The sequence below is a fragment of the Periplaneta americana genome, chromosome 2 (genome assembly GCF_040183065.1).
Source record: "Periplaneta americana isolate PAMFEO1 chromosome 2, P.americana_PAMFEO1_priV1, whole genome shotgun sequence".
NCBI lineage: Eukaryota > Metazoa > Arthropoda > Insecta > Blattodea > Blattidae > Periplaneta > Periplaneta americana.
In genome coordinates, this window is record NC_091118.1 from 42,876,513 (window position 1) to 42,894,594 (window position 18,082).

Sequence of the window (18,082 nt, forward strand, 5' to 3'; positions counted from 1 at the left end):
AATGTTGTGAAGGCCATAACTCGGAAATGAAGCATTTCCGGACACATGTTGTAATGAACTATTTTGATTGTCTACATGTGGGAAATACTGTACATACCTGAAATTATGCCCCGTATTTTTTAAACTCCCTGTATATTTCATACAAAGTACTTTGTGGATTCATATTGAATTATTTATTGTAGCATGGTCGCCTGTAATTAGCTTATGTTTATTATTATTGCCTTATTCTAAAATGTATGTAACTCCAATATACAATACACTTTTCTGTCAAATATTATAATGCCACCAGTCAATTATAAATGTAGACAAAAGGGTAACGCTGAACAACGTATAATAAAAATCTATTGTTTTCTGAAAGCAACATTAAAGACCAAAAGACTAAGCTTTCAACCTCTCTTATGACAGACTAAAGGCTTCGCCGGCCAATTATTCCCCATTTCAAACTACTTGTATGAGTGTCATCTACAATTCAATAAAACGTTTTTCCGTTATTCTGAATCATCCTGTATATTTTATCCAAAGCTCTTTGTGAATTACGTTTTGAATTGGCTGTGATTGCATGGTCGTGTGTTTACGTCGACCAACACCTTATTATCAATGTCTGGAGTCATAATAACTCCAGTATATACCCCATTTTGTTGTCAATTCTTATAACACTAGTCAGAGTTATATATTATGAAAAGAAAAGAATGACAAGAACGATGTATAACTGATATAAATCATTTTCTGAAAGCAGCATTAAATGTCGAGCAGCAAAACACCGAGCTTTGACGCCCTCTTATGGGAAACTAAAGGCTTCGCTGACCATTCATTCTCCATCTTCAAATAGGCCTACTTGTATAGGTATCATCTATATTTCAATACAATGTTTAACTATTCTGAATCACCCTATATATTTCGTAAAGAGCTCGTTATGAATTACATCCTAAATTGGTTACAATAGCATGGCCGCGTGTAAATAATATGTTTATCATTTGTTTCACTTTACAATGTTTGTAATAACTCGAATTTACGATACATTTAGCAGTCAATCGTTAACACCATGCAGAGTTATAAACTAACATTACTGTCATCTCGACAGAGACAAAAGAATGACGCTGAACAATGTATAACAAGGACCAATAAGTTTCTAAAAGCAGCCCACATTAAAAGTCAAAGACCAAAAGGTAATAAATTAAGCACTTGAATGTGAGAGCGTTACCTCACCGCTCGAAAGGGTGATTCTTCAGCGGCCTTGGTTCGTTGGACTGATGATGTGTGGGTGTATGGGTGGAACATCCAGCACACCTGGTTCATATGTCAAAGGAGCAGCATCATTTGATGTTCATACAGATGATATGTCATGATATAGACGGATATCATTTCCAGAATTAGTATTTTGTATCAGGCGTGTTTCAAGTGTGATGTTGTCTCGAATATCAAAAACAATTTCCAAAACAATAACGTCTACATATTATTAAATTGAGAAAAAAGTTATATGTAATACATAGGCCTACATGTCTACAAATATTTCGGACCTGGGATCGATTTTACACACATGATGGGAGATTTCTCTCTTTATCTTCAATGCGGACTAGTTACCATTATTATTTTTTTATTGCATTTAATAAGCAATGGCTAGCGTTGTGATTTTATGGTGACTATTTCGTTTATATGACGTCATTACATTTCCGACCAATGAAGTGTAATGAAATTTTCAATTCCAACCAATCACAGTCATACATCGCAATAATTTTTGCAGCTAGATTTACCGCTATCAATTTATCGCATGGTCGTTCTTTTGTTTAGTCGTTGTCGCCAGCTGTTCCCCCGTAAATTGATGATCATGAATACATTAAGATGCAACTACACGGTTAAACTTTTATTTCAACTCTAAAGCAATGATTGCAAGATTGATATTTAATATTAATTAATATATTTACGCAGTGAAGATGACGTTGAAAACAACACATCATGTAGACACGAAATCTTCATACATCTTAATTGAACGTACCTTTTAAACTTGATTCTTTCAATATTCTTCCCAGATTGCACGCATACGCGATTGGAATATTGGATTGGATGCTGTGTAGATGCAGCTTTAGTTCCGTTACATACTACAGCGAGAATGCGTTTGTCGAGCTATAAAAAATGCTTTCGTGTAGCACTGATTGTAACGGTCGAAATAAGACACAGCTGACATTGGTCCTGCTCCCACAGGTAACATAACCTATAAATTGTAGCCTATAAAATTTGTATTTTGTGAATGAAATGAAACAATTAATAGAAAGTCAGATGTTCAAATTTATGTAACATCATCGGAAATCAAACTCAAAGACCTTGCATAGTAATAATGTCTTTGATCAAAATGCCTTCCGTATGGCGTAATAAAATTCGTGTTTTAATTAGGCCTATCTATACAGAGATGGCTTCACTGTGTAGCAACATGTCTCGCTGTGAATACGTAAGCATCGGTATATCGCTGTCCCCACTCTTACTGTTAAATTATGATTTCAGCAGATATTGAAAATGTATTTATGTTATAATAATAAGAGAAAAGCGCAGTACATGTAATTAACATTGTTAAACCGGCATTTCGCTTTTCGCAATTGGCATTACTGAATAATAACATCGAATTTCTTTATTGCAGTAATCGATATTCATCTACGAGTATTTCAACTTCACAATGTCTGAATAGGTTAAGTATTCATTAATAAACAATTATTAACATTTTGTGATCGAATTTTAGGGGTATATTATTTAAATTTTTATTTTATTCACGAAATAGTCCTAATAAATGTCATCTGAGGTCTGAGATTTCCCAGATAAATATCAGACCTCTCGTGACATTACTACAGACTATTTCGTTTATATGACGTCATTACATTTTCGACCAATGAAGTGTAATGAAATTTTGAATTCCAACCAATGACAGTCATACAACGCGATAATTTTTGCAGCTAGATTTACCGCTATCAATTTATCGCATGGTCGTTCTTTTGTTTAGTTGGTGTCGCCAACTGTTTCCCTGTAAATCGATTAGCATGAATCCATTAAGATGCATATACACGTTTTAACATTTTTCAACTTTACGCATTCAAGCAATGAATGCAAGATTGACATTTAATATTAATTAATATATTTAAGCAGTGAAGACGACGTTCAAAACGGCGCATCATATAGACACAAAATCTTCGTGCATCTGAATTGAACGTGCGTTTTAAACTTTATTCTTTCAATATTCTTTAGTTCCGTTACATACTACAGCGAGAATGCGTTTGTTGAGCTATGGAAAATGCTTTCCCGTAGCACGGAGTAACGGTCGATATAAGGCACAGTTGACATTGGTCCCGCTCTCACAGGTAATCTAACCTAATCCATTCATTCATTTAGTGTTCTGCCCAAGGGCAGGTATTTCACTGCAAACCCAGCTTTCTCCAATCTTTTCTATTTTCTGCCTTCCTCTTTGTTTCCTCGTATGATACATAATGTTACTTACATTACTCAGCCTCGATGAAAAATTTCCCATTTTAGTTAAATACGACAAAAAATCAATAAAACCAGATGATAAAATCTAAGATTCTGTGTGATTCTTATCGTTAAGCCAGTATTCAAATTTATAGAAACGAATTTCTGGCGCTGAGGTCGTTTTGGAGCGATATAATACGTGACGAAGTCTTGTAAAATTCCTCTGTCAAATACACAGGTTACTCTTATCAACGGATATATGACAGATACACACAAGACATAAAGTAACTTCGCTTACGAAATTTGTTTCTTCCATCGAAAAAAGCAGCAGAAAAGGTTACTGAACAGACGCATTGTTTCAATTAAGTTCTTTATAGATATCCTACCTTACTCTCTAAGAAGTTTTCAAAAGAATTTCTAGCTTCGCGAAGAAATAAGTCTAAAAAGTGAGCTATAACTTTTACGGTACTGGAGTTTAACTGCGGAGCGTGGCTAAAAGGTTTCATCTTTTGAGTCATAATTCCTGGCAAGGTAAAAATTACAAACCAATAGAAATGAAACATAAAGAGAGAGAAACGCACTCGTATAGGTAATAGTTGCACAATAATCGTATAGCGAGGATCACGTAAGAGTAGTTCCTAAAAGCTAATATGGCCGTCTCTTCAGTATTGCCAACTAATACAAAATATCACCAAAAAGAGTGAAATCACAATGCCATGTACGGAAATACTATAACAATAATAATAATAATAATAATAATAATAATAATAATAATAATAATAATAATAATATTGGGGATAATCAGTGTGGTTTTAGGTGTAATAGATCAACTATTGATTAGATATTTTGTATTCGACAGATAATGGAGAAAAAATGGGAGTATAAGGGTACAGTGCATCAGTTATTCATAGATTTCAAAAAGGCATGCGACTCGGTTAAGAGAGAAGTTTTATATAATATTCTTATTGAATTTGGTATTCCCAAGAAACTAGTTCGATTAATTAAAATGTGTCTCAGTGAAAAGTACAGCAGAGTCCGTACAGGTCAGTTTCTGTCAGATGCGTTTCCAGTTCACTGCGGGCTAAAACAAGCAGATACCATTAGGAAAGTCCAGGATAACAGAGAGGGTTTGAAATTGAACGGGTTACATCAGCTGCTTGTCTATGCGGATGACGTGAATATGTTAGGAGAAAATCCACAAACGATTAGGGAAAACACGGGAATTTTACTTGAAGAAAGTAAACAGATAGGTTTGGAAGTAAATCCCGAAAAGACAAAGTATATGATTATGTCTCGTGACCAGAATATTTACGAAATGGAAATATAAAAATTGGAAATTTATCCTTTGAAGAGGTGGAAAAATTCAAGTACCTGCGAGCAACAGTAACAAATATAAATGACACTCGGTAGGAAATTAAACGCAGAATAAATATGGGAAATGCGTGTTATTATTCGGTTGAGAAGCTGTTATCATCCAATCTGCTGTCAAAAACTCAAAATTTATAAAACATTCATATTACCGGTTGTTCTGTATGGTTGTGAAACTTGGACTCTCACTGTGAGAGAGGAACATAGGTTAGGGGTGTTTGAGAATAAGGTGCTTAGGAAAATATTTGGGGCTAAGAGGGATGAAGTTACAGGAGAATGGAGAAAGTTACACAACACAGAACTGCACGCATTGTGTTCTTCACCTGACATAATTAGGAACATTAAATCCAGACGCTTGAGATGGGCAGGGCATGTAGCACGTATGGGCGAATCCAGAAATGCATATAGAGTGTTAGTTGGGAGGCCGGAGGGAAAAAGACCTTTGGGGAGGCCGAGACGTAGATGGGAAGATAATATTAAAATGGATTTGAGGGAGGTGGGATATGATGATAGACACTGGATTAATCTTGCTCAGGATTATGTGAGGGCGGCAATGAACCCCCGGGTTCCTTAAAAGCCAGTAAGTAAGTAAGTAAGTAATTAATAATAATAATAATAATAATAATAATAATAATAATAATAATAATAATAATAATGGTTTATTAACCTGGCAGAGTTAAGGCCATTTAGCCTTCTCTTAAATTCAACCAGGAGTAAAACTGCGATACAAAAAACACTACAAATTTACAAAATACAGCACACACAGAAAAAAAAACTGGAGTAGGTAATCGTAATACAATGTAAACAAGTCAGTAGAAATGAGACATAATATATAACACATAGAAAACATAATATATAACATATACATAGCCTTCTTTATAGAGAACTAAAACCTTCTAACGTAATAATTAATTTACAGTTGTGTACTTTTTTTTTTAGAAACGTCTGAAACCTGCAACTTGTTTATCATAATAGGTGTTTTTCCCTGTAAAATTGTAAAACAGTGACCTATATATGTTGTGAAACATGCACCTGATCTCTGTAGTCATGTTGTTCGCACATTTAACACTACATTTCTCATTTCAGATCGAGGAGGTCCCCCTGGCCTCTAGTGGGCGGACTATGTGAAGGTGTGGCGTCATAGATCTCATGGGGTGGACTACAAAACCTGTGAATAGTGCTGATATTTCGCCCGTTGGGCGGCGCGTGTGTTAACTGTCTAACAAACTATACATTATGGCTGTGCTTCGCTCCGATCGTCTTCTGTTCTTTTCGTTGCTCATCTGTCTTGCGGCAGCCGCTGGTAAGTACTCAGTTGTTTTTTTTATTCTGTCTCCTGGAGGCTTTCCTCTATTTTGCCTTGTGCTCTTTGCTTTTGTAATTCAGATAAACCGTATTTTACACGTACTATTTTTCACATCACATCTTTGAAATTATAGGGAGAGGAAGAAAACGTATAAATTATAAAAGAACGGCGCAAGCTGAAAGAAGAGCTAATGTTTTATTTCGAATGCAGGTTTTTTATTCAAGCGATATCTCTGTCATAGATTTCCTTATAATAGTATTTCCAATCTCAATTCTGCATATCTTTAGCGAGAATTATACACAGGACTGACAGAAAATAAGAAACAAAAGAAAGCATTGATTTTCATACAGAATTGCCCACACCCATTCGCAATAAATACCACATTGATAAAATAATCAGTGTCATGATAATGACGATTAATTTGTCTGACTTTTTTCTATTTAGAAGTAATTAAGTTTATCTTGTTATCAATAATATTTCTAAACAGAGAGTTAATTAAGTATGGAAAATTACTCTTAACTTTTTTATGTATTAGTTCCACGACAAAAAGTGTTATATAGGCCTACAACAGTTGTTACAAATGACCGGTTTGATGTTATGGTAGTGTTCTTGAAAAAAAATATTGATTCGGATATACAGAGTGTGGCAAAAATACACATTATTTTTAAATATTGCTCTGTATCAATTTTTCCAGATTTGAAGTCTCCGTTTAATTTTATATTAAAGGATTCAGAAAAGACTACGCATGTTCAGGGACGCCGACAGAATTTATGGGCCCCTATGCAATACTGTACTCGGACCCCCGCACAGTGTGTAATTTAGCGAGTCTAGCCGGCCAAAAATCATTTCTCGAAAAATAATCGCTCAATTTTCATAAAATTTAGTATATATCTTCAATTATTGAAGTGAATAAGTTTTTAATAATGAAAATGAAAATAGCAACTATTTTTACTGAAAATAAAAATAGTAATATTGTAAAAAAATTCGATTCGAGTGAAAAAAATAAATTAATGTTCATAATGTGGAATACACTTAAAATTGAAAGCGTAAGGCGAAGGAATAGACTATTGCTACATATCTTACTCGATCGGACGTCAGATGCATCCCCATCAGAATCTGTATCCTCGCTGCTAGTCTCTCCTTTGACAGACCGACTAATGGAGGCTCGGAGACAACTGCAGCACTACTATTTAAATCGACCGCGATTTCCTCTTCTTAATTTCTTTAAGCTGGTGCTGTAAGGGTCCAAAGAAATAAGTAGCCTGAGTAAAACATCGGTATTTGTGTCTTTCTTGATGTTTTTCTTGCGAAGACTTCTCTGAAAAGTCTAATATAGTATTTGTTCCTCGTTTCCTGGGCTTCCTCAGATAGTTTGCCAGTAAGTATAATAGTGTCCTGTGACCTTCTGTCCATGAGCCAAGAGTTTGTGAAGGATTGTAGGCGTATAATACTATTTTTGCAAGCATAAATATAATTCCCTTGTCTCCCTTGCGTACATGTCAAGTGCCAGTTCATCAGTATTGCAAAACCGTATGAAAAAGGTTTCTGATATATTATGTGTAAACGACTTATTAGATTTCCATCTATTCCCGTAATATATGCGAAAGTGGAAACCTCCCTGAAAAATATTCTTGCGGTATTTGCATTGTTTTTATTGCGACTGCTTTGTTTTATCATGTCAACATGCCTGAACCTATCCAATCTTCAATGTTTCGCAATGAGTAAAACGGTGGATCTAAATTAACTGTTACAAGATTTTGTATTTCCCTTAATTCTTTATATTGATTTGAGGTCAACTGTAGATCAGTAATCAAAGCGAGATCCTTATTAGATGACAATTGTTGGTCGTTCCTGAAAAATCAATTTTTACGAATTTTTTTCCCCATTTTGTCGCACGTTGAAGTAATGCAAGTGAAAGCTCTCCTACAATATTGGCCACATCTCTTTTCCTAGAAGTTCTGAAATTCATATGGGCAACAGAAAGCTTTTCTTCTGGCGATCTTTCTTTAAAATGTGGGCTAGTTTCCCCCCCCCCGTTTTGATCTTTCGCTAAGTCTCCGAAAAGTTCACGTGGACGTCTTCGAATGCTTGTACTGGGAGAATCAAATTGGAATTGTTTTGTAGTAGATGGCAAAGTATTATACATTTTATTTTCAGACTTTGCATCTTGGTTGAAACATAGCGCATTATATTTTAAGACATTTTTCTCATTTCTACTGTATTTTTCCCACCGTAATCGAATTTTCGAGCATAGAAATTTAATTCATTTTTTTTATTGACTGTAAAATGTCTTCAGAGTAATCTTTGAGACCAAAATGTTCAATTATATTTGAGAATTTCACTTTTATCTCGCTCTTGTTTCATATCTGGAAAACAGCTCTCCGGATTACGGAGCGCATGGTGTCTGAAAGTAATTAATAGCTACTCTGTCTGCACCTGTTTGCAGAAAAAAATCACGACGTCGTATTCAGAAAAGTATAATGAATATCTCTACAAAATTTGTTCGAGGTGATAGAGGGCTACACCTTTTAAAAGTCAACTCGAAATATATAATAAGGTAAAACTCAAACTCTTTGCACATGTTTATCCAGACACTTATTCTAGACAATAAGATAATAATTTTTGTCACAAAAATTAGCTTATATGTAAGTACATACCTTCTTATAATATATCCACACTCTGTATTAGAAAAAATACTGTATTAACTTTACCACTTTGCATCATCCAAACACATACTTCGCTCCCGCATCTGCAGCGAAAATGATCTTATCGGAGACATGCAACTTTCGCTCTGTTGTGAGGGTCCCCTAACAGATGTAAGCATCTGTCTACACTTGGATAGTATACTTTGGAGTGTTATAAACACGTCTATATAAGAATTTAGCATTAAAGATAGGGTGTGAAAATTGATTTTTGGCCGGCTAGCTGCTTGAAATTACACACTGTGCCCCGTTGAAAAAAGTAACAATTACAAGTTACCAGTTATTCTAACCATAATAATTATTTGAAAAATAAATAAAAGAAACCCCATACACAGATACGAACTTAAAAATATACACTTTTATTACGTTGAAAACTTTTAGCAAAACTTCATATTAGCACAATATATTATATTTATAAAACATTATTCTTAAACACCTGTATTTTCTAACTTGCAGATCAACATCAACAAAAAACTCTCCTTGACTTTATTGATGCAAAATCATCAATTATGGCATCAAAATTTAAAGACCTAGCAAGATCGCTCTCCAGACTAAGGAGCTAAGGTTACTCAGTCGTTCTTGACACATTGTTTATCTGAATACATTTTTTATTTCCTTCATTTTGCTGAAGAATCTTTCAGCATCAGCAACTGTCACAGGAATTGTACAGAATGTTCTAATGGCTATACAAATATTTGGAAATAAATTGTCCAGTTTTAATTCCCTCAGACTATTTAGGAGATTCATAGGTTTCAGTGGGGTTGGCCCTAAATTAGAGGCATGAATTGATTTTAAATATTTCGGCTCATCACTGATCTCTTTACTAATGTCTTCATAATATTTTTCTCGTAGTCTAGCACTCATTTTAATATCTTCCAATTTTTTCAGTCTCTCCTTGTGCTTCTCAGCTCCCGACTTATGCCTGTACTTGTCCATTATGCAGTTAAACTATAACCAGTAACACTAATGAATAGCATTTTCTAGACAAACGACAATGAAAAGACGAAAGTTTCGACACGAAACATACAATGTACTGAAAAAGAAACGTATCCTGCGACTTCGGTTTGGGATAGTCCACTAGCATATTGTGGTGGGTCAGCGGGGGTTTGGTAGTTAAAAAGGACAAGCTAATAAATAATTGAACGTGTTCAGTACAGGCGACGGGAACATAGTTCAGGCAAATGCCGGGGCCCTCAATTGTCGTGTCGGTGAACGTTAATGCATGAAACCGACCTTCTATTATAAAAAAGTCAAATATTTACATATGGAGTGGTAATTTTGTATTAATTCTACTATTGTTGAGTTCATATGTCAAATTCATGTAACAAATATTCTTACAAAATTTTGTAGTACCCGTATGTATCTACGAATAATTATTCGTGATAATAAAAAGTAATCAGACTCATTTAATTTGGCGGGCCCTTATTGCTCACGGGCCCATATGCACTCACCCCTTTGCCTCCCCTTCTCGGCGGACCTGCGCATGTCGGAATCCGAAGAAAAGAAGAGTGCTGGGCACAGTTGAAGGCCACACGTGAGCATGAAAATTCGCTTCAGTGTGTAGTGGAAACAGTTTCTACAGGGACATCATTTTATTTTTACTTCAATTTTTATTGTACCTGAGTTTTTTAATGTACTTCACTCCCACCCCTTCTACTAATGACGTTCAACCGTTCTCCACACAGATCCAAGACCGCATATACAGTACAGTCATAGTAGCCTTACGGTCATAGTAAACAGTACGTTCCAAAAATATGTTCGCGTTTTCCGGTGACGAAAGAGCTTTCAATATTGAATCATTTTCGTACAGGTACTGTCGTCCATTTGCCTACGTCGTATCCCGGTTTCCCCCACCAGCTTTTATTCGCCAGCTAGTGGCTGGGCTGTCTTAGCTCTTTTCTAAGAACATTAATATTTGTTAGGAATTTGACATCTGCGTAATATTATACGACTGTTTAGAATAACTTAAATAAAAGGGCCTCGTTAAGTAATTAACTGTCACGTGATTTCCTCCCTTTCTACGACCCTACGACATAACCACTTAGACGGACAGTAGATAGCATGTCTGAGTAATTTTATCTTTTCGGATCGGATAGAAGTGAAGATTGAATTTACAGTACGTAAGGTACTCTTTTATAGAGTAGGTACAGAATTATTTCAGCATGAGTTACTAGTGCGAAGGACGAAAATGGTAATTGGGATTAGTCTATAGTGCGTTAATATGCACATCAGAACTGAAGCCTGTATCGAAATGAACGACCACCATTTTCAAAAATGTGTTTAAAATATCCATATTATGATTACTTTTCAATTTAACTTCATTATCTTTATTGTACGCTAATGTGCTGTAGACAGTATAATATAGGCTACACTGCATAATGGATACGTCCACATGGACAGCTCAGTTCGTGAGTAAAAACACTCATTGTTAATACTGTACTCTATTTTGATCAAACAAAAATCTAACGAAAATGATCAAACTCAAAAGCGCGATATTTCCTAGTTTACCAATATGGATGAAGTACTTTTCTTCCCTCCTATACCTATAAAGTGATTTGTTTGTATATTACGCCAGTATCATCGAACTCCAGTCGTGGAAGGATGTAACAAACGGTGTTGATCCAACGGTATAGCCAGCTTAATATTAAACATGTTAGTAAAAATAAAATGATGACCCTGTATAAATACAGGTGGCTTTGACATGAACCGATATATTCAGATGTTCCTGTGCAATCGCTCAGTTTAATGCTTACCTAGCAATAATCGAATAGCCGCCCAGAACAAGGTTGTAACCATCATTTCTCATAAGTTGAATTTTTCGTGAATAATAGTTGTTAATGATGCGCTAAGTGTAATTCTTGTACTCATATCAAAATCAAAACACATGTCTGATTTTCAACGTTGCTCTGAAAAATTAAAAGTATGTACAGTAGTGGCAAAAAAAAACTGGACCGACCCTTGTAGCTGATTTCAGAGCCTTGTTCACTCCAGAACCACGATAGACTGGTAACTAAGACCTTCGTGGTTCGAATCCTGCCTGGGAAGGAAACTTTTTTTTTCGTTCCTTATTCAAATGTATTCCCAATACTTTTCGATTGCAGCGATATTTTACTACTTAATTAACTTATTACTCCCAGAACATGAATTTTACCAGCTTATTTTCTAATGGCTTTCGAAATGGGCTACGTCAGCAGTCGAAACTACAACAATTGAGACAGGGAGATCAAAAACCCACTAACTCCAATTTTGGACAAAGTTGAGTTATGGGCTGGATGGTGCTTTTTAGTTTGTCCCGCATGCGTGGAAGGCAAGAATACACTAATATCGACATTCATCTGCATTCTGGGGGCTGTTTTAAAACTCGTGGAAGTCAGAACTCCACTTACTCCATGGAATAACAGAGTTTTTGCATTCCAAGCTGAAATTCTCGGTAGGTGGCAACACTATCGTTCAACCAACTGAGTAAAGTGATACGTTACGGTATTCAGAATGTCACAAAAATCTATGAAATCCATGTAAGTAAGACTATTAAAGGCACAATATCGAGTCGATTAACTTTCAGAAACCCAATACAGATGCATCATTCCCCAGTCAACTAAAGTACAATTCAGCATTGCCATTGAAAGAAGAAAGCAAAAGGACTTGCAAAATTTAATGCAGATTATTTCTGAGGAAAGTAGGATGAATTACCAAACTCTGTTTGCGGACAGTAATAATCTAGAATCTAGATGCACAGGAAGAACATGAGAGTGAGAGAAAAAAACATAATCTGTAACGTGAATGAATCTGTGTTACCATTTTAATATTGTTTGTGGTTTTATTTGTGTATTTTGATGTGCTTTATGGTAATTTGTGATTTTCTGTCTCATATATTTGAAATTAAAAAAAAAAAAATGTAGCAATGTTAATCTTAATAATAAACTTTCATTTTCTCGTATATTCCAATGTTTCATAAGGGAATTATGACATACTTATCTTTTTTTCTTCACATGGCTCATATTTATTCACTTTTCTTGATTCATACACTGTGGAAGTCAGAAAACCACTAACTCCAGCAGTGTTTATTTCAAATTGTAGTGTAAAATAATGTAAAAATTTAGGTTTTGAAGTATTTAATTAATAAAGAATTTAATTTTACACAATATTAATAGATAAATGTATAATATTTAAAGTTAGTAAGAGAAATAATAAGTTTTTTCTCTCTCCTGTAAAATTTGGTTTATTGGAGTTAGGGAGTTTTTGATTTCCGTGTCTCAATTTCAATAGATTACTCGCCATCTTGTGAATGCGGGCATTGCATGTGCAGTGGCTGTTTTTTCGCGCACTTTGATTATTCCGTCGGTCCGGTTTTTCTTTGCCACTACTGTACAGTACAATGTGTTTTTCCCCTTTTTTAAAAGACTTTCTTATTTGCTGGTTATAACCTTGTCCTGGGCGGCTATCCAATCAATGAGCCGTATATCTTAATGTCGTCCATCATCAGATATCTTCTTCTCCCTCGAACTCTTCTCCCATTCACCATTCCTTCCAGTGCATCCTTCAGTAGGCAGTTTCCTCTCATCCAGTGACCCAACCAATTTCTTTTTCTCGTCTTGATCAGTTTCAGCATCATTCTTTCTTCACCTACTCTTTCCAACACAGCTTCATTTCTTATTCTGTCCGTCCATTTCACACGCTCCATTCTTGTCCATATCCACTTTTCAAATGCTTTCTAGTCGCTTCTCTCCACTTCGTCATAATGTGCATGTTTATGCTCCCATACAACGCCACACTCCACACAAAGCACTTCACCAGTCTCTCCCTTAATTCTTTTTTCAGAGGTCCGCAGAAGATGCTCCTTTTTCCTATTAAAAGCTTCCTTTGTCATTTCTATCCTCCTTCTGACTTCCTGGCAGCAGCTCATTTCGAATTCGCACGTTTATCTTATTTATTGTCTCTAATTGAGGTCCTGGTTGATATGTACAGCTGTCAAAAGAAAAAGTGGCCGCTCTCCTGAAACAAAGTTCCCTTCCGGTATCTTCGCTACAATTCGGAGACAGGCGATGTTACATGTTGTTGGACCACGTTGCCTGATATCTACAGTTATAATTGAACTATTCTGTGTGTTATCGATAGCATAATGGTAGCGTTCAGGCCTCTTATTCATGAGGTCCTGCGTTCGACTACAACCACGTGTTTTTATGTTATTTTTTGTTCTGTTTTTGAGAGAGACAAACTATACATAATGGCTCCTTTCCCTTTTACGATTATTTTAGTAATTAACATCAGGTTCATTAATATATTATGCCATGACTTTATCATTATGATATTGTGGCTGCAAATGGAAAGAAAAAAGATTTTATTCTCAATAAAAATATCTTTCGTGGCATAAACATAACAAATTTACTGGCGTCGGCCTTGAAACATTCAAACAATTAAGCGTTCAAAAAACAAAACAAAAAGCCACAATTCAATATTTAGTCTATCTTCCTCTTATCTCGATCATCTTACAGTGGAGTGGGCATGGAATTGACTAGTCTTTGCAAATAGCGATTGTTTTAGACACGATATTCCAGGCATTCTGAACATACATACATAAGTGTTCTGTCCATGGGCAGGTCTTTCATTGCAAACCCAGCAATCTCCAATCTTTCCTATTTTCTGCCTTCCTCTTAGTCTCCGCATATGATCCACATATCCTAATGTCGTCTATTATTCTTTTCAACCAGAGACCCAACCAGTTACTTTTTATCTTTCTAATCAGTTTCAGCATCATTCTTTCTTCACTCACTTTTTCAAACACAATTTTATTTCTTATTCTATCTGTCCACTTCACACGCACCGTTCTTCTCCATATCCACATTTCAAATGCTTCAATTCGTTTCTCTTCATTTCGTCGTAATGTCCGTGTTCCTTCCCCATACAATGCCACACTCCACACAAAGCACTTCACTAGTCTCTTCCTTAGTTCTTTTTCCAGAGGTCCGCAGAAGATGCTTCTTCTTCTATTTAAAGCTTCCTTTGTTCATGTTTGCAGTTTTTCTTGGGAATGATAGGCCTAAATGCGGTAACATCCCGTTGCTTTCCGCACACCACTATCTCTTTCGCATCTTATTAAATTCCAGGGGGCCCAAGCGTGGAGATGAGGAGAGTGGATTTGACTAATTGGGCCCTCCGGACTTCACCGAAAGTCACGGCAAGGGTTAAATATTAATTCTATCAGGTTGTTTGACCCTATCAGAGATCGGGAAATCTCAATTAGCCTTTGCCCCCGGCATCCTGGACTAGCTTCTACGAATCATCAGAAAATCTTAGAGTGTGATTGGGCCAATTTTTCCGAAAATGTTTCCACACTTTTGCCCTCGTAGCTCAGCGGACGAACGTCGGAATTTAGATGTCAGCGTCTCAGGTTCAATTCCTCGTTACTCCTTTTCATTTTATTGTAGTTCAAGATAGTATAATGTAATAATACAAAAAGAAAAACTAATAGCAGTATTATGCAACTGGATTTTTCCAAACCTAATATTAAATTTAATGTTATTTATATCGCTAAAGAACGATTACAATATAAATAACTTGAATATTATTTATACAGTATCACTAAAGAACGATAACACAATATAAATGATAAATATCGGTTTGTTTAATTAATATAAGATATTATATAATACGTATTTCATTATCTAAATAAAATAACCTATTTTACAAAGAAAGATGTTTATTTGTGTTATAATAATTACCTACATAAAATACAGATTATTTATATTGCGAAAGAACAATAACAATATAAATAACTTGAATATTATTTTATAATGCTAATGAAGGAAAACAATATAAATGATAACTTGAATATTATTTATATCGCTAAAGAACGATAACAATATAAAAAACGTGAATATTATTCATATCGGAATTTCACAGATTTATTACAGCTGTATTTAAGAAATTGTAGAAGAATAGTAATTAGTAACAGTGTCCTATTTATTCTTCTTGGAGCCAAATTTGTAACTTTTAAAAGTGTGATTACTATGTTGAAGTGTATGTGTTGCAACGGATGCTTGATTTGTTATGTATGCGAGTCAGTTATGGGATGCTTGATGTCGTCGCAATGTCGTAATTATAGTTTGATTGTGTTTGTGTGACTATTGTGTATTAATTTATGATGTATGGTACGGAAAGCTGCATATTTGTGTTATAGAAGTGTTACGTATATGTGTTGTTAATGTTTTTGTATGTTTCAAATTGATAACTGACATTTGTTTTGCAATCGCAATGCCTAATTTACGGATTGTTTATGTTTTGTTTACATCGCGTAAGTTAATATAATTTTCTTTTCCTTTTCTCTTTATGCTTATCTTTTTTGTGTATAAAACTATAGCCCTAACATACATATGTAAAATAGGGCTAACCCCCATTGGAGATACTGTAGCTACAATAGTAATAATTATTATTCATATCGTTATAAAACGATAACAGAATACAAATGATGACTTGAATTTTATTCATATCTCTAAAGAACGATAACAAAATATAAATAACGTCATATCCATCAAGAACGATAACTGAATATAAATGATAATTTGAATATCATTTACATCGCTAAAGAACGATTAAAAAATAAAATGAAAACTTGAAGAAGGCGCGAACCCAGAACCTTTGAATCATTAAACAAGCACTCTACCGCTGGTCTGCGAAGAGCAGATATGGAACACTTTCATAGTTCCGGAACTGCTTGCACAAGCACATGCATCGTGTAACATCGCCGCGACCCGAAGTGGACTTTGAAAATATTCGCTGTTCACGAGTGCGGCCACTTTTTTTTTTTTTTTGACAGCTGTACAACTATTATCAGGCAGTAGGCCTACATTTCACTTGTCGATATATGTCAGAGGAAGAACAATATTATTGTTTGTATGCATCTTAAATCTGATTAGTGTGCTATGTAGTTAATCAGCGATGTATGCAATACTTACTTACTTACAAATGGCTTTTAAGGAACCCGAAGGTTCATTGCCGCCCTCACATAAGCCCGCCATCGGTACCTATCCTGTGCAAGATTAATCCAGTCCCTATCATCATATCCCACCTCCCTCAAATCCATTTAATATTATCCTCCCATCTACGTCTCGGCCTCCCCAAAGATCTTTTTCTCTCCGGTCTCCCGACTAACAATCTATATGCATTCCTGGATTCGCCCATACGTGCTACATGCCCTGCCCATCTCAAACGTCTGGATTTAATGTTCCTAATTATGTCAGGTGAAGAATACAGTGCGTGCAGTTCTGCGTTGTGTAACTTTCTCCATTCTCCTGTAACTTCATCCCTCTTAGCCCCAAATATTTTCCTAAGCACCTTATTCTCAAATACCCTTAACCTATGTTCCTCTCTCAGAGTGAGAGTCCAAGTTTCACAACCATACAGAACAACCGGTAATATAACTGTTTTATAAATTTTCAGATTTTTTGACAGCAGACTAGACGATAAAAGCTTCTCAACCGAATAATAACACGCATTTCCCATATTTATTCTGTGTTTAATTTCCTCCCAAGTGTCATTTATATTTGTTACTGTTGCTCCAAGATATTTGAATTTTTCCACCTCTTCGAAGGATAAATCTCCAATTTTCATATTTCCATTTCGTACAATATTCTGGTCACGAGACATAATCATATACTTCGTCTTTTCGGGATTTACTTCCAAACCGATCGCTTTACTTGCTTCAAGTAAAATTTCCGTGTTTTCCCTAATCGTTTGTGGATTTTCTCCTAACATATTCACGTCATACGCATAGACAAGAAGCTGATGTAACCCGTGCAATTCCAAACCCTGCCCGTTATCCGGAACTTTCCTAATGGCATATTCTAAAGCGAAGTTAAAAAGTAAAGGTGATAGTGCATCTCCCTGCTTTAGCCCGCAGTGAATTGGATAAGCATCAGATAGAAACTGATCTATACGGACTCTGCTGTATGTTTCACTGAGACACGTTTTAATTAATCGAACTAGTTTCTTAGGAATACCAAATTCAATAAGAATATCATATAATACTTCCCTCTTAACCGAGTCATATGCCTTTTTGAAATCTATGAATAACTGATGTACTGTACTCTTATACACCCATTAGCGATGTATGCAATGGAGGGAGAAAGAAACTGGTCACCCTAGCCCATTATCTCCTGGACTAGTTGCCTCATAAGTGGTGTCTTGTTAGTTTCACTTGTGAGGCTCAGACTTGTCTTCGGACAGTTGACTAAACAAGCCTTAGGACTATTTATTTTTCGTC

General features: G+C 35.4%; 1 protein-coding gene across 3 annotated transcripts in view; it reads left to right on the plus strand.

Annotated features, from left to right (window-relative positions):
- The window catches only part of LOC138692979 (uncharacterized), a 479,658-nt gene that overhangs the window by 103,347 nt on the left and 358,229 nt on the right, over nt 1-18,082 (plus strand). For all 3 annotated transcript variants that reach the window (XM_069816418.1, XM_069816439.1, XM_069816427.1), the window contains exon 2: nt 5,902-6,118. In XM_069816418.1, the coding sequence (XP_069672519.1) occupies nt 6,052-6,118 (67 nt within the window). In that variant the 5' untranslated portion in view covers nt 5,902-6,051. The remainder of the gene's footprint in view (nt 1-5,901; nt 6,119-18,082) is intronic.